This window comes from Ursus arctos, unplaced genomic scaffold, assembly GCF_023065955.2.
Source record: "Ursus arctos isolate Adak ecotype North America unplaced genomic scaffold, UrsArc2.0 scaffold_4, whole genome shotgun sequence".
Lineage (NCBI taxonomy): Eukaryota > Metazoa > Chordata > Mammalia > Carnivora > Ursidae > Ursus > Ursus arctos.
In genome coordinates, this window is record NW_026623056.1 from 27,028,262 (window position 1) to 27,046,313 (window position 18,052).

At 38.8% G+C, this 18,052-nt stretch overlaps 1 protein-coding gene across 5 annotated transcripts in view; it reads left to right on the forward strand.

The window, feature by feature from the left end:
- RNF168 (ring finger protein 168) overlaps positions 1 to 18,052 on the forward strand; it is a 38,800-nt gene that overhangs the window by 7,373 nt on the left and 13,375 nt on the right. For 3 of the 5 annotated variants that reach the window (XM_026495786.4, XM_026495790.4, XM_026495792.4), the window contains 3 exons: positions 8,221 to 8,297; positions 13,488 to 13,667; positions 16,181 to 16,302. In XM_026495786.4, the coding sequence (XP_026351571.1) occupies positions 8,221 to 8,297; positions 13,488 to 13,667; positions 16,181 to 16,302 (379 nt within the window). The remainder of the gene's footprint in view (positions 1 to 8,220; positions 8,298 to 13,487; positions 13,668 to 16,180; positions 16,303 to 18,052) is intronic. The other 2 variants (XM_048215015.2, XM_026495798.4) reach the window with 1 other exon arrangement.

The window sequence follows — 18,052 nt, forward strand, 5'->3', positions numbered from 1 at the left end:
GCACCGTAGATTGCTTTTACCAGTTCTGAACCTTTTAAAACATGGCATCTTGTATTTTGTGTCTAGCGTCTTTAGCTCGCCGTTATATTGGGGAATTGATCCATGATCTGTGTGATGTAGTTTGTTTTCATTGCTGTACAGTACTATGTTGTATGGATATTAAATAGTGAAAGAAATGAAAAATTTTATGTCCATTGATGTTGGGCATTTTGGGCTGTTATGAATAGTGCTGTAACATTTTCTTTCTTTCTTTTTTAAGATTTTATTTATTTGAGAGAGCATATGAGAGAGAGAGAGAGAGGGCGCGAGCATCCACACAAGCCGGGGGAGGGGTAGAGGGAGAAGCAGACTCCTTGCGGCCGGGGTGCCCGATGCAGGACTGGATCCTAGGACCCTGGGATCTTGACCTGAGCCAAAGGCAGGTGCTTAGCCAACCGAGCCACGCAGGCATCCTGACAGTATTTTATTTTATTTTTAAAGATTTTATTTATTTATTTGAAAGAGCAAGAGAGCACAAGCAGGGGAACTGCAGAGGGAGAGGGAGAAGCAGGCTCCCCGCTGAGCAGTGAGCCTGATGCAGGGTTCAGTCCCAGAGTCCTGGGATCATGACCTGAGCCAAAGGCAGACATTTAACCGAGTGAGCCACCCAGGTGCCCCGTGACAGTATTTTTTTATATTTGCTGTGTCACAGATCTTTCATCTATCTTATTTTTTCATTTATTTCACTTTCCCTTATTTGAGGGCTCAATGTTAGCTTATAAAACTCTTCTTTTAATGTAAATTTACATGCAGTGAAATACACAAATCTTAATTGTACCTTCACTGAGTGTTCACATATGTATAACCTTTTGTAACATGAACTCTTACAAAAATACGGAATATTACCATCACCCTTGAAGGTACCCTCATGTACTTTCCAGTTAATCTCTACCCCTATCCTCCATAAGTCAACCAGTGTTTTTATTTTTTCCCACCATAAATGAGTTTTGCCTTTTCCAGATCTTCATATACAGGGAATTCTATTAGTTTACTAGTGTTGACATAATAAAGTACCACAAACTAGGTGGTTTAACAGAAATTTATTTTCCCACAATTCTGGAGTCAGGAAGTCGAAAATCAAGGTGTCAGCAGGGACATGTTCTCTCTCTCTCTCTCTTTTTTTTTTTAGTATTTTATTTATTTATTTGTCAGAGAGGGACAGCCAGAGAGAGGGGGAACACAGGCAGGGGGAGTGGGAGAGGAAGAAGCAGGCTCCCAGCAGAGGAGCCTGACATGGTGCTTAATCCCATAACGCCCGGATCACGCCTTGAGCCAAAGGCAGACGCTTAACGACTGAGCCACCCAGGCGCCCCTGGGGACATGTTCTCTTAAAGGCTCTAGAGGAGAATCTGTTCCATGCCTTTCTTTCTTTTTTTTTTTTTTCCTCTTTTTTCATGTCTTTCTCTTAGCTCATGGTGTTGCTGATAGTTCATGGTATTCCTTGGCTTGCAGCTACATAACTCCAATCTCTGCCTCCATAGTCACATGGCATTCTCTCTCTGTGTCTGTCTTTATAGGACTCTCTGCACTCTGTATCTCTCTCCTCTTTTATAAGGACACCAGTGATACTGCATAAAGGGCCCACCCTACTGCAATATGAACTCAGTTATATCCACGGCAACCCTTTCCCAGTAAGGTCCCTTTCTTAGTACAGGTATTAGGACTTCAATGTATCTTTTTGGGGGACACAATTCAACCTATAATAGTAATTATGCAATGTATATACTTTCACGTAAGGTTCTTGTACTTAGTATAATGTTTGAGGTTCATCTTGTGGGTATTTATTTCTTTTTGTTTTTTAGTATCATCCTACTGGTTGACTATGTTATACTTTTTTTTTTTTTAAGATTTTATTTTATTTATTTGACAGAGACAGCAAAAGAGGGAACACAAGCAAGGGGGAGTGTGGGAGGGAGAAGCAGGCTTCCTGCCGAGCAGGGAGCCCGATGTGGGGCTCAATCCCAGAACCCTGGGACCATGACCCCAGCCGAAGGCAGACGCTTAATGGCTGAGCCACCCAGGTGCCCTGACTATGTTATACTTTGTTGGCAGTTCTCCATTTCATGGTGCCTCAGCTGTTTCCAGGTTTGGGCTATTAGGAATAAAGTTGCTGTGAAGATTCTTGTAATAGTTTTGTTTTGTTTTTTTGTGGTCATGTGTTCTCATTTTTTCTTGGGCAGATACTTAGGAGTGGAATTGCTCAGAGTAGGTATATGCTTGGTTGTGTAAGAAACTATGTACTATCATTTTCCAAAATGGTTGTATTATTTTCTAATCCCAGCAACAGTGTTTGCAAATTCTGGTTTCTGCCCATCTTAGTTTGGGCTGCTGTAACAAAGTATATAGACTGGGTGCCTTTAACATAGAAATATATTTTTTTCATAGTTCTGGAGGCTGGGAAGTCTAAGATTAAGATGCTGTTTGACTTAGCTCTTTGTGGATGTGCTCTTCCTGCTTATGTCTTCACCTGGTGGAAAGCTAGCTCACTCTCCGGCCTCTTGTAAAGGCACTAAAACCAGTCAGGAGGGCTCTACCCTTCTGACCTAATTACCTCCCCAAAGCTTCACCTCCAAATACTATAGGGTTGGATTAGGGTTTCAACATAGAATTGGAGAAATACCTTCAGTTCATTTACAACATGCTCAGCAACATTTGGTGTTATCTATTTAATTTTAACCATTCTGATAGATTTGTAGTCCTATCTCGTTGTAGTTCTAATTTGCATTTCCTGGTGACTGATGATGTTGAATCTCTTCTTATTGTTTATTGACCATTTATATATCTTCCATTATGAAGTGTCTGTCTGAATCTTTTGCTTCTTGAGTTGTTTATCTTTGTGTTATTATTTTTTAAAGATTTTATTTATTTATTTATTGTGCTTATTTTCTTAATGGTGTCTTGATGAGCTGAAAACTTTTTTCAAGATTTTATTTCTTTTTTTAAATAATCTCTGCATCCAGCGTGGGGCTCAAACTCACAGCCTCAAGATCCAGACTCTGATACTCCACTGACTGAGCCACCCAGGTAGTCTGTTGAGCTGAAATTTTTAATTTTCACAAAGTCTAATTAATAAACTTACTTTTATGGTTATAACTTTCTGTGTCCTAAAAAACCTTATCCTCTGTAGTAATATTAAAATATTTCTGGGGCACCTAGGTGGCTCAGTCAGTTAAGAATCCACCTCTTGGTTTTGGCTCAGGTCATGAACTCATGGGTCATGGGATTGGGCCCCACATCAGGCTCTGCGCTCAACGCTCAACAGGGAATCTGCTCGGTATTCTCTCTCCCTCTGCCCACCCCTCCACCCCCACCCCCACACACATCTGCACTTTCTCTCTCTCAAATAAATAAATAAAGTATTTCTATGTTTTTTTCTAAAAGCTTTATAGTTTTAGCTTTTATTTTTAGGTTTATGATTCATTTCAAATTTTGTGAATATTGTGTGAGATAGGGGTTGAGGTTAATTTTTTTTTTCTTATACAGATATCACTTATTCCTGTACCTTTGTTGAAATGGCTTTTTTTATACAGTGTGGGTCTATTCTTTTCCATTGATTTGTTGATTTTAATGTTAAAATCATGTTGATTACTGTGGCTTTGTAGAAAGTCTTGAAGTCACATAGTAATAGCTCTCCAACTTTATTATTATTTTTCATGTTTGCTTTGGGTATTCTAGGTCCTTTCTGTTTTCATATAGATTTTTTCATCAACCTGTCCTTTTCTAGCAAAAGCATAATAGGGGTTGATTTGGGTTGTGTTGAATCTTTAGATCAATTTGGGGAGAATTGACATCATAACAACATAGAGCCTTTGTACCCGTGAAAATAGCTCCATTCATTTAGGTCTTCAATTTCTCTCAGTAATATTTTATAGTTTTTCGCTGAGGATCAATTACACTTTGTTATATGGTGAATTGTGTTTTCTTAAAAAGATATGTTGAAGTCCTAGCCTCTAATACTTCAGAACTTACTTGGAAATAGAATCTTCACAGAGGTAGTCAAGTTTAGGTCATTAGTGTTATGGGCCCTATTCCATTATAACTGGTGTCCTCATTAAAAGGGGAAATTCGAACAGAGACAGACACACAAGAAAGGAGGATGATACAAAAACTCACAGTGAGAACACTTCATGAAGACCGAGGGTTGGAGTGATGCATCTACAAACGAATGAATACCAAAGATTGCTGGTAAACCACCAGAAACTGGGAAGAATCAAGGAACCCTATAGGCTTCAGAGGAAAATTAGATAAGCAAATTTAATTGGGGGAAGAAAACTTTATTTCCATGATGATGCAAGCAGAGTCAAATTGAGTGATGAAAGTAATTATTATAAACGACTTAATTGTTCGAGTTTGGTTTATTGTGATTTGGTTTTGGTCCAGTTTTGAACATTGAGTTCTTTGATGTACTTGGATTTTTCTTTCAGAATAAAATAAAGAGTATGAGGATAAAATTCCTGTAGTGAATCTTGGCTGCTCAGGAGGAACACTCACTGTAAGACAGCAATATTAAATACAGTGGGAAATTTTAATTTAATTTAATTTAGTTCTCTATTGATTTATATATTTGCAAATAATTTCTCCCAGTTGTTTGTTTTTAATTTTATGATGTTTGTCATCATATAGAACTATTAAAAAAAAATTTAACCAAGTAAATTTGAAGATCTAATTGACTTTATTAAACGATTCATGAATCAGGCAGCATCTCATCCATCAAGCAGTAGAGGGCTCCTCTGAGCTGCAGGAAGGGAAAGGCAGAGAAGAGCCATTTAAAAAATAATAATAATGGGGTGCCTGAGCGGCTCAGTTGGTTGAGAGTCCAGCTTATGATTTTGAATCTGATCACAATCTTAGGGTCGTGGGATCGAGCCCCACATCAGGCTTGGCACTCAGTGTTGAGTCGACTAGAAATTCTGTTTGAGATTCCCTCTGCACCTCCTCCCCACACCCGCTCTCTCTCACTCTTAAATAAAAACAAAACAGATATTTAAAATAAAAACCATAAATATTTAAAACATTTTAAAAATAAAAACAATTTATTAGCAAGGAATGCAATGTTTAGGCAAGGTCACTCTTCTAAGGGGGAAGGGACCTCTTGGGGGATTGTCTATAGGAAGTTCCAGTTTGGGTGGTTAAAGGTTACATTTGAGGGGGTTGAAGCTGAAGTTAGGTTAGACATTAAATACTGGTTTACTGATGTGGGGCCTTATGTGTCTCCATAATAGCCCTGTGGTTTTCTTTTTTCTTTTCTTTTTTAATGTTTATTCCAAAGCCATTTTAAATCTTTAAGTAAAACTCCAATGTGGCCACCCAAAACATTAACAATGGGTGATATCCAAGGTGGCTTTTGTTCTACAAAATGACCACAAAGAGCATGCTACTCTGAAGGGGAAGGAAACAAGCCGTCGTCCTGTGGCTTTCTTTTTAACAGAAGTTTTGATTGTTGTTGTTTTTATGATGGTAAAATGCATATAACAGAAAATTTACCATTTTAATCTTTTTTTTAAGATTTTATTCATTCATTCATTTATTTTAGAGAGCAAGCGAAATGGGAGAAAGGCAGAGGGAGGGGGAGAGAGATCTCTTCGCTGAGTGTGGAGCCCCAGGCAGGGTTCAGCCTCTTGACGCTGAGTTCATGACCTGAGCTGAAATCAAGAGTCAGGCCAAATTTGGCTTGCATCTTTTTTTGTAAATGAAGTATTATTGGAACGGAGGCACTCATCTATATCAATGGCTGGTTTTGTGCTTACAATGGCAGGAGTTGAGTCACTGCAACAAAGACTACATTGCCCGCAACGCATAAAATATTTATTATCTATCCCTTTATGGGAGAAATTTGCCACCCACTAAACTGTCACGTCTGGTATTGCACTACCTCTTCCTCTCTACACGTACCCTGTCCTCCTTTATTAGAAGTGCTGTAGTTGAAGTGCTGCTGTCTCTCCTGTCTTCTTGGGCTTTGTTTCTAGCCCCTACTATTTTTTTCAGGAGCCTTACACTTCTCTGTCCTGTATTTCCCACTGTATTGCCTCAAATGAATCCTCAACAGGTAAAATAAGAATTTAGCATACTTCATTGCTACCTGTTGGAGTTATATTACTGTTTTTAGTTCTTCTGTGAATTTCCAAACTCCTGGTCTGCAAGCCATGTAAGGCCTACAGACATGTTTTCTGTGACCCATTCAGTGCCAACATTTAAAATTGGGAGATTTCACTTTAAAATACGGATTTCTGGATTGTTTTGAAAAAATCAGAAAATATGGCAAGGACAGACCTAAGTTTCCTGGTGGCAGCAGTCAGCTGGAGTTGTAATAGCTGCCCTGTAAACAAGCAGTTGTGTTCTCTTTTTCTAGATTTAACTTGAGATGATTTTTTCCCCTCTCTGTGGCTTAGTGTTTCTTTAATCCTGTAGATTCGTTTGAAATGTCTGATGATCCTTAGTTTTACTTTTCATATTTAAAAATGAGGGCCTTCAAAAACATAAATGAATAAAAATAAAAACAAGAGCCTAGAATAACGCTCCTTGTACGTATATTGGCATTGGTGTCTGGCAGACATTGTTTGAGGTTATGCTTGGCCATTATGCTTTGCCACCTGAAGTGCCAGATTTTAGAAGGCTCTACTGGCTCTGTCCAGATAATTCAGTTTCTTTAAAAAATAACTTTTGAGGGGCCCCTGGGTGGCTCAGTGGATTAAGCGTCTGACTTGGTTTTGGCTCAGGTCATGATCTCAGGGTTGTGGGATTCAGCCCCTGGTCAGGCTCCACACTCAAAGGGGAATCTGCTTCTCTCCTTCTTCCCATCCCCTGCTCACGCAAGTGCTCTTGTGTTTTCCCTCAAATACATAAATAAATCTTTAAAAAATAACTTTTGGGTGTGCATATATGCACTTATACACACATCTAGGAAGAAATGCCTACCAGCCAAGTATTCTGATTTAACAGATCATGAACTTTTAATTCCCTGTCCCACACTTACTCATTGTGGTCTGTATTGTGCTTTGTGGTTTTGAGCCCGAGCTGCTCTTCTGGTATATGGGGCAGATCTCCTGCCTAACCTTCCTTTCTGAGGGTTGCATTTTTCTTCATTCTGATGTATAAGTCATCTCTTTTATATGAGCTTCCCATTTTCTAGAAATTTGTTGAAGTTCCTTGTTTACTGATTGATCCTTAATCTCTTTGCTGTTGTAAGATTACTTTTTAAAAATTCCTTTAATACTGTTATTTTAATAGGTTCTAGAACAAGAGATAAGTATATGTATTCATTTGCCATTCTGAACCAGAAAATCTTGGACTGTCTTCCTTCCTTTCTTTGTTTCTTTGTTTTTTTCTTTCTGTCTTCCTTTCTTTTTCTCCCTTTCTTCCTTCCGTACTTCCTTTCTTTCTTTCTTTTCTTTAAAGTAATCTGTACACCCAACATGGGACTCAAACTCACGACCCCAGGGCACCTGGGTGGCTCAGTCAGTTAAGTGTCTGTCTTTGTCTCAGGTCATGATCCCAGGGTCCTGGGATTGAGTCCTGCATTGGGTTTCCTGCTCCTCAGGGACTCTCTTTCTCCCTCTGCATCTCTCTCTGTCTTTCATGAATAGATAAATAAAATCTTAAAAACAAAGCAAGAAAACTCATGACCCCAACATCAAGAGTTACCTGCTCCACTGACTAAGCCAGCCAGGCACCCCTGGACTTTCTTTTAAAATGGAATCCCAGGTGTGCCTGGGTGGCTCAGCTGGTTAAGCGTCTGCCTTGGACTCAGGTCATGATCCCAGAGTCGTGGGATAGAGCCGCGTGTTAAGTTCCCTGCTCAGGGAAGAGTCATCTTCTCCTTCTCCTTCTGCCCCTCCCCCCATTCGTCCACTCTCTCTCTTTCTCTCTCTCTCTCAAATAAATCTTCAAAAAATAAAGTAGATTTTCATAGGGGCTCATGGCTGGCTCAGTCAGTAGAACATGCAACTCTTGATCTTGGGGTTGTAAGTTTAAATTGTTGGGTGTAGAGTTTACTTAAAAATAAAATCTTTAGGAAAAAAAATAAAATGGCACTCCATAGAGAAGATATTGCTCTAGCTATTAATAATTGTACATTCATTCTAATTTCACATTTTCATATTAATATAGGTTTATGAAAGACCAAAGCAAGCCATAAAATTCTGTGTTGCCTATAATATTCTTTTTTTTCTTGATCTGAAACAGTTGATGACTGTCAGCCAGTTCGCTTATTAAGTAAACCCGGGGAATTGAGAAGAGAATATGAAGAGGAGATAAGCAAGGTAGGTACTAAGTTACTCTCTTTTGGGAAGACTCTCTTTTGTTTTTGGTTTCAGATTCTGCATACAGTTTTGTGTTTGTTTAAAAAAAGGTTTATTTTTTTTTTTAGAGAGAGTGTGTATGTATGTGCTGCGGTGGGGGGAGAGGCAGAGGGAGAGGGAGAGAGAGGCTCTGAAGCAGGCTTCATGCTCAGTACTCAGTGTGGTGCCCCATGAAGGGCTTGATTCCGTAATCCTTAGATCATGACCTGAGCCAAAATCCAGAGTCAGACATTTAACTGACTGAGCCACCTAGGTGTCCCATATATGTCTGTATAAATAATATATATTGAAATATAGATAATTTTAATGTCCTTTACAAAGGCTGTTTTTTACATGTGTTCGCAATAGTTACTAGCTTTATATATAATTGGTGCTCTTATGTGATAGTGATTTTTTAAATTTTCCCTTCCCATCTTTATTAATTTCTTTGTATATTTTTTGAATGTGTGGAATATTAACATGCACCCAAAAGTAAAAATAACACAAAAAGTTATTCTCAGAGAGGATACTCCCTGCTGTATCTTATCCACCCTGTGTCTACCACACTGTAGATAACCAGTTTTATTGCTGTGTAGTTTATCCTTCCTTTGGTGTTTTTTGAAAGATAAACATATATATATATATATATATATATATATACACACACACACATATATATATACACACACACACTCTTGTTTATTAAATATTGCATACTATATATTCTTTTGAACTTTGCTTTTTTTACTTGGTAATAGCCCCTGGAAATCATATTACTCAAGAGAGAGTAAGATAGTTCCAGTATTTTCTAATTACAAATAATACTGCAATACTGTGCATATATATTTTAATATTATTAGAAGTATGTTTTCACAGTAAATTTCTAGACGTGAGATTGCCAGGTTTTGGGTAAATGATATATAGATTTGTTAGAACTGCCAAATTCTCCTTCATAGGGGTACCATTTTGCATTTCCAGTGAGAATGCCTGTTTCACAACACCCTTGCCAATAGAGTACTGTTAGGCTTTTGAATTTTTGCTAATCTGTTGGGTGTGAAATGGTATTGGCATCGTTTTTCTTTTTAAGAAAATACTTTTTTGTTGGGGGTGCCTGGGTGGCTCAATCAGTTAAGCCTCTGCCTTCGGCTCAGGTCATGATCCCCGGTTCCTGGGATCTAGCCCTGCATCAGGCTCCCTGCTCCGTGGGGAGTCTGCTTTTCCCTCTGCCACTCCCCCTGCTTGTGCTCTCTTTCTCTCTGTCAAATAAATAAATCTTAAAAAAAAAAGTTTATTGAGGTAGAATCTATCTATAGTAAATTTCAAAATAGGAAAATTTACTAATTTTAGGTATACAATTTGATAACTTTGCTTAACCCAAGGTCACAAAAGTTTCTTCTAGAATTTTAGTTCTTACCTTTAGATTTATAATCCATTCAGTTAGTTTTTGAGTATGACATGAGGTAGGGGTTGAGGTTGATTTTTTTTTTTTCTCATACAAATATTCCCTTATTCTACCCCCATGTATTGTAACAAGCATCTTTCCCCCGGTAAATAGTCTGTGAACCTTTTAGAATATCAAGTGACCCTAAGTGTGGGTCAGTTTCCTCCATAGGTGTTAGATTATATTAGCTCCAGGCTTAAAGCCAGGAGGAGCAGTTTGTCTGATTATGTTCACTCTCCGATTCCTTTGGTAGTTGCTTTTTTTTTTTTTTTTTATGATTTTATTTATTTATTCGACAGAGATAGAGACAGCCAGCGAGAGAGGGAACACAAGCAGGGGGAGTGGGAGAGGAAGAAGCAGGTTCATAGTGGAGGAGCCTGATGTGGGGCTCGATCCCATAACGCCGGGATCACGCCCTGAGCCGAAGGCACACGCTTAACCGCTGTGCCACCCAGGCGCCCACCTTTGGTAGTTGCTTATTGTATAATGTCCAGGTTTTAAAATTGTCTTCTATTGGAAGATCCCTTCCACCAGTGTTTTACTCCATCATTACTGGAAGCTGGAAGTCCTATCTCTGTGTAGATTTACTTGGTATTTCTCTTATGAGGAAAATTATATTTTCATATAATTAAGGGACATTTTTATAATTGGGGGGTGAACTGTCCTTGTTTTTTGCCAGTTTTTCTACATCATTTTTGTCTTCTCAATTGTTAAAACTACCAACTGGTTATTATTTCTGTATATGAATGTAATTGAGTTCTGCATATTAATTTTATATCTTGCTAACTTGTGGCTTTTTCATTGAGTTAGTTTTTGTGATAGTGATTCTTAAGCATTTAATTATGAAAGATTTTTTTCATTTCCCTGAAGCTTTGAGCTTAAAGGATGGAAAAAGGGTAGTAGATTATGGGCGTCTTACTTCATTGGGGCTGCTATACCAAAAATACCATGAACTGAGTGGCTTAAACAAAAAAAACCACTTATTTCTCACAGTTCTGAACTGAGAAGAACAAGACTGAGGCACAGGCAGATCTGCTGTTGGATGAGGGCCTGCTTCCTGGCTTGTAAACAGCTGCCTATTCCTTCTGTCCTCACGTGGCAGAGAAAGAGATTATTTCTCTCATGATTCTTATTTGTAAGGGTGCTAATTCCCTTCATAAGGGCTTCACCCTTATAACCCAGTTACCTCCCAAAGGCCCTTACCTCCATATATTGTCATGTAGGGGATTAGGGTTTCAGCATAAGAATTTTGGGGGACACAAATAATGAGTTTAGATGAGGTGAGTATGAAGGGCTAATTGTGAAGAACCTAATGGGAAAAGAGGGGACTAATGCTTACAGAAGAGCCTCTGAACTTCATTAATACTTGGAGAGCCCTAATATTTTTACTACCATCCTGCTTAGTGTAGAGCAGTGTTGTCTAATAGAAATAGGATGTGAGCCCATTTATAATTAAAATTTTTCTAGTATCCACATTTTTTAGAGATTTTTTTAAAAAACAGATGAAATTAATTTTAATGTATATTTTATTCAACACGGTTAAATATTTCATGTGATCTAAAATACGTGTAATCAGTATAGAACATATTAACTATGTAAAATGATATGCATTAACTATATAATAATATATCAGATTATACATAATTAAGTTTTTAAGTATAAACATCTAAGGATTTTACATTATTTTTTCTTACTTGGTCTTCAAAACCTTTTGTGTATTTTATACTTGTACTACATTTGGATTTGGACTAGTCCACATTTTAACTACTCAGTAGGCACCTGTTGCTAGTGGCTACTGTATTGGACCATGTACGTTCCAGAAAAACTAAAATAATAATAACAGTGGTTAACTTAATTGTGAACGTATGCCCGAGTAGTGTCCTTAAGTAAGGGTTTTATTTTATTTTATTTTTTTAAAGATTTATTTATTTGAGAGAGAGAGAGCATGAGCAGGAGGTGGAGAGGGAGAGAGAGAATCTCAAGCAGACTTCGCACTGAGCTTGGAGGCCGACATGAGGCTCAGTCCCTCAATCCTGAGATCACGACTTGAGCTGAAACCAAGAGCTGGATGCTTAACTGACTGTGCCACCCAGGTGCCCCCTTAAGTAAGAGTTTTAAAGGAATAATTTAGTCTTTACAACAATGTAGTGAGAACAGGTTCTGTAAAGATGCTTTTGACCAGAAGTAAAAGAAAACCTAACTTAAACTACCTTAAATAAGAACATTGTAGTTAACTGGAATTCCAGGGGTGGTAGGGCTTCAGGGTTGGTTTCATTCGGAGTTCTAGCTCCATTTCTGTCAGGTACTTTACTTCTGGCTAATAGCAAAATGGCCGCACAGTTTTGAACCTCAGGTGCATATATAACATGCAGAGGAAGAAGCAGCAGTCTTTTCCTATGACTTTCTTTTAAGAGCAAGAAAACTTACTCTTTAACAAAGACTTTCCCTTATGTCTCCTACACTTGAATTAGATCAAGGACTTATTCTTGAGTCAAGTCCTTTGGATTTCTAAAATGGTTCTTGTATTATTTCTTTCAGGAAGTATAGTTTAAATGACCACAAGCATGGCCTTAAGTCTTAGAATTTGAGTTGGAGTCTCCACTCTGCCACTTAATGATCTAAGAAAGTTACTTGCTTTTCTATGTTTGTTTCCTCATTTGTAAATCACATAATCGCCTTTGTGGTTACTTCTTCAGGCAGCCACTCCACTCCTGCCCACTATGCCTGAGGGATTCTTCCTAACTTCAGGGTTAGACCCTGATTAGTCTCAATTTTTATCATTCCATCCCCTTTGCTAGGTTTTGGTTAAGAAATCTAGGCTTAAATTAGTTAGCACATAGCATTCAGTTAACCAAGGAAAAGTATTAACTAGAGACATTTCCACAAATACTGTAACAGTGTAGTTGAGAGTGTGATAGGACTGAGGTGAGGAAGGATGGGGGTTTGATCAAGATGTCATTGGGCTGACTGGGGAAGGTTTCCTTGAAGAGACATCTTGAACTGTTCTGCAGGAATTTGCCTTCAGATTTGTACTCCATTTGAATCATTTTAATTCCTGCCAATTTGTTCTTTTTTATTACTTTTTTTTTTTAAAGATTTTATTTATTTATTCGACAGAGATAGAGGCAGCCGGCGAGAGAGGGAACACAAGCAGGGGGAGTGGGAGAGGAAGAAGCAGGCTCATAGCGGAGGAGCCTGATGTGGGGCTCGATCCCAGAACGCCGGGATCACGCCCTGAGCCGAAGGCAGACGCTTAACCGCTGTGCCATCCATGCACCCCTCTTTTTTATTACTTTTACCATTCTTCTTAAGAAATATTGCAAGTGTAGGGGTGCCTGGGTGGCTCAGTTGGTTAAGTGTCTGCCTTTGGCTCAGGTCATAATCTCCAGGTTCTGGGATCAAGCCACATATCAGGGTCCTGCTTAGCAGGGAGTATTTCTCTCTCTCTCTCCCTCTCCCCACCGCTCATTCTCTCTCTCAAGTAAATGAATAAAATCTTAAAAAAAAGAACTATTGCAAGTAGAGGGGCACCTGGGTGGCTCAGTCGGGTAAGTGTCTGACTCTTGATCTCAGCCTTGATCTCAGCTCAGGGTCATGAGTTCAAGCCCTGTGTTGGGGTCCATACTGGTCATGCAGCCTACTTACAAAAAAAAAAAAAAAAAAAGAAAGGAATGTTGCAAGTATATTAAAAAGTTCAGAGTCTGAAGTGTTCTTCATTAATCATGTTTAAGGTGGAGGCAGAGCGACGAGCCAGTGAGGAAGAAGAAAACAAAGCCAGTGAAGAATACATACAGAGATTACTAGCAGAGGAGGAAGAGGAGGAAAAACAACAGGCAGAAAAAAGGCGAAGAGAGATGGAAGAACAGCTGAGAAGTGATGAAGAACTAGCAAGAAAGCTAAGCATTAATATTGTAAGTTTTAGGAGAGAACTTTGAAGTATTAATGTTCCTTTTGACTCTCTGGTTTTCTTTTGCTTGCTTGCTTGCTTGCTTTTTTTTAAAGGATTTACTTATTTTAGAGTGAGAGAGCACAAGTGGGAGGGGCAGAGGGAGAGATAATCTCAAGCAGACGCCACCCTGAGTGCAGAACCCGACTCAGGGCTCCATCTCACAACTGTGAGATCACAACCTGAGCTGAAACCAAGAATTGGCCGCGTAACCAACTGCGCTATTCAGGCGTCCCGACTGTGTGGTTTTCAAAGATCTGAGGAAATGATCACTATGACTAGAAGCAATTTCTGACATATTTGCTCTACTTAAAAAGAATTTTTTTTTGCGGGGCGCCTGGGTGGCTCAGTCGTTAAGGGTCTGCCTTCAGCTCAGGGCATGATCCTGGCGTTATGGGATCAAGCCCTGCATCAGGCTTCTCCGCTGTGGGCCTGCTTCTTCCCCTCCCACTCCCCGTGCTTGTGTTCCCTCTCTCGCTGGCTGTCTCTCTCTCTGTCAGATAACTAAAATCTTTAAAAAAAAAATTTTTTTTTTACATATTATTACACTTTTTGCTTGTTTTTACATATTTGCTCCCATTGAAGTATATGTAAAAAAATTTTTTTAATATGTTAGTAAATTCAGAGTATGTAGGAAAGCTATTTACAGTGAAAGCTTCCTCTCTCCCTTCCACCTCTGTATTCTCATTCCCGTTCCATTACATTAGTCTCTTTCCCCAAGGTTTAGCACTATTAATAGTTTCTCATTTTTTTTATTCACCTGAAAAGAATGTATCAGTCACACTGGTTTTTTGTTCCATTTTTTCACTTGATATGTCTTAAAGATTGTTCCTGGAAATACATATGGTTTTATCTCATTCTTTTTAAGAGTGGTATAATATTCCATTGTATGGATGCAAATCACTTTTTGCAAGTGAAGCACATTAAATTTTTAAGTAATACACTAGACCTGGATTTTATTATCTTGCTGTAGTTAAATTACTACATGAATAGAAGAAGGGATGATAAAACCATGCTTTAAGACTTGAGAGTACAGTGGGACCCAGTGATTTGAAAGAATTTGGCAGAATCACCTGGGGTTCTTTTAAAATACAAATTCCCGTACCTGTTCTAAGCCTACTGCATCAGATTCTCTGGAGATGGGATTTAGGAAATACCATTCCCAGAGGCATCTAGGGAAGCCTGGTATGCATTCATGTTTGAGAACCTCTGAAAACAATTCCTCTACTTTTAAACAACAAATATCTTTTTTTTTTTTTTTTTTTTAAGATTTTATTTATTTATGTGACAGAGAGACAGCCAGCGAGAGAGGGAACACAGCAGGGGGAGTGGGAGAGGAAGAAGCAGGCTCATAGCAGAGGAGCCCGATGTGGGACTCGATCCCGGTACGCCGGGATCACGCCCTGAGCCGAAGGCAGACGCTTTAACGACTGTGCTACCCAGGCGCCCCTAAACAACAAATATCTTAAAATACACTTACCAAAACAAAATATATCCAGAATTGGGATTTTTTTTTTGAGAGGCCTAGGATTCGTAATAGTGTACCTAAGTTGTAGATTATATACCTCCCCCTTTTTTTAGAGGGGGAGGTGGGTCAGAGGGAGAGGAGAGAGAGTGAGAATCCCAAGCAGGCTCCATGCCCAGGAAAGAGCCTAACATGGGCCTTGATCCCACAACCTTGAACTCAGACCTCAGCCAAAGTCAAGAGTCAGAAGCTTAACCAACTGGGCCACCCAGGCACCCCTGCCCTTCTTAATATATTTCTTCTTTTTAAAATTTTAGTAGAATAGTTTTGAAAAGGTACAGTCAGGAAATTAAAAGACATTTGTCAATAAAAAAACAAATGACATAGGTAAGAAAATACATCAAAGAGGAGAATTTGGGGTAATCTTTACCTGTCAAGAGTCTTGTTCTAAATCTTGTTTTTAGCAGGGATTATAAGAGTAGATCTATTGATCTTTTAGAAGAATTCTGGGTTTACATGAGAAAGTTTGGTGGTCCAGGGCCAAGTGTCTACCACCACGAAGTATATTAATTTTTCCAGTAGTGTAGTGAGAAGCTTATGAGACTGGGATAGTAGGTAAATATTTATGGTATTGGTATGCTCTTAAATCCCTAAATCAAATTATTTTTACATAAAATTACCTTTTATTCCGGGTATATCCGCAACTCTTTGGAATTTTCCCCTATAGATTAAGGTAGTTACATGAAGCCATTCATTAGAAAAATGATTTTAGTATCATGCTCTTTGTGTTTTATAATGCAGAGTAAAAATGTAATTAATGTAGACCAACTTGGATGAGCATAATCCTATTTATACTAATTTTTGCATGGTCGGTGTTATTCAAAGGATGTGTAGAATTTAAATGAGAGTATAATTCCTGAAAAATTCTGTTGTGGATTCTGAATTAGTCAAAATAATAGCTTATTTTATTATAATTTTTAAAAATAATGTCTGTTATGCTTTTTCTGTTGAAGAACAATTTCTGTGATGGAAGTGTCTTGGCTTCTCCCTTGAATTCCAGGAAATCTGATACAGTCACAACCAAGTCTCAAAAGAAAAGTAAGAACAAACAAACAAACACTGGAGATATTCATAAGTAAGTGAGCATGATTATTTATTTATTTATTTATTTATTTAGAGAGGGAGAGAGCGAGAGACAGAGCTCGTGTGCATGGACAGGGGGTTGGGGAGGGCCAGAGCGAGAGGGAGAGAGAGAATCTTCAGCAGGCTTCATGCCCAGAGCGGAACCCAATGTGAGGCTCGTCGTTACAACACTGAGAGCATGACCCGAGCCAAAATCAAGAGTCAGATGCTTAACTGACTGAGCCACCCAGGTGCCCCATCAGTTATTTATTGATCACTTACTGTATGCTGGTGTTTTGCTCGTATAGTCTGCTGATTGTTAAAATTTTGTCCATGAATTTTGCATAAAAACTCTCCAGATGGTCTGAGATGGTCTGAGATTGATGTAAAGTGAAAATAAGGGTGCTACTCACATAGCTTAGATGCCTGGTTAGCATGAAGAGAGATGTGAAGTCTTGTCTTGTCTTGTTTTGTTTTGTTTTAAGAGGAAGGGGGAGAGAGTGGGGAAGGGGAGGCAGGGGGAGAGGGAGAGAATCCCAAGCAGGCTCCACACCCAGCGTGGATCCCCTGACGCAGGGCTCAGTCTCACAACCCTGAGATCATGGCGTGAGCGAAAATCAAGAGTCAGATGCTTAACTGACTGAGCCACCGAGGTGTCCCTGAAGTCTTTTTTTATCTTGATGCCTCAGGATTTTCATGTTCCCATTTTCTCGGAATTAACCAGTTGGATTCCTTTTTCTCTTGGCTTAGATTCAAATAAGAAAAGCTAGTCCTATATAAGGTCATCCTCACTGAACTTGGCATCTAGGTCACCCCCCACCCTCTTTTTCTCAGTTAATGCACTATATTTCTTCTCTACTATACAGAAAGCATGAGTCAGGTAGTCAGTAGTGATTTAGTAGTGGACTAGATTAGTCTTCTTACAACACCCCTCCAGGAGCAGGTAGAGTTGATGATTTTACGAGGTTGTAAGCTTTCCCATAGTAATTAACAATTGGAAAAGTTTAAGAACCACGATCTGGAGTTTAAAAATAGGGGCATCTGGCTGGCTCAGTTGGTAGGTCATGCAGCTCTTAATCTCAGGGTCATGAGTTCACGTCCCATGTTGGGTGTGGAACCTATTTTAAAAAATAAATTAATAAACATACGTAAGGGCTTTTGGCTCAATTGAGTAAATATGTGCAGGTAATTTACCTCCTTCCAAAACTCATAGAGATTTTCATTTTGGAGCAGGGAGATGGGAGATTTGGTGGGCAGGTAAATGAGATTGCTATCAAAAGAGAAAAATAGATGTCTCAATATCAATATAGTTAATGCTGATATATGCAAAGTAGAAAAGAGAAAAACCATTAAGAGTAAAGCAGAGATATTTTATATTGATGTACTATTGTTCTGCTCAAAGGATATAACTGTCACGAATCTTCATGTACCTAAATAAATACTTTGAAATATATACAGGGGCGCCTGGGTGGCACAGCGGTTAAGCGTCTGCCTTCGGCTCAGGGAGTGATCCTGCTGTTATGGGATCGAGCCCCACATCAGGCTCCTCCGCTATGAGCCTGCTTCTTCCTCTCCCACTCCCCCTGCTTGTGTTCCCTCTCTCGCTGGCTGTCTCTGTCTCTGTCGAATAAATAAATAAAAATCTTAAAAAAAAAATGAAATATATACAGACAAACATTTACTAGAAATACAGAAATGGACAGATGAATTTAAAAGGAGAAATTGAGAAACTAGTAGATTAAAGTTAAAGCAAAGTTAAAAAC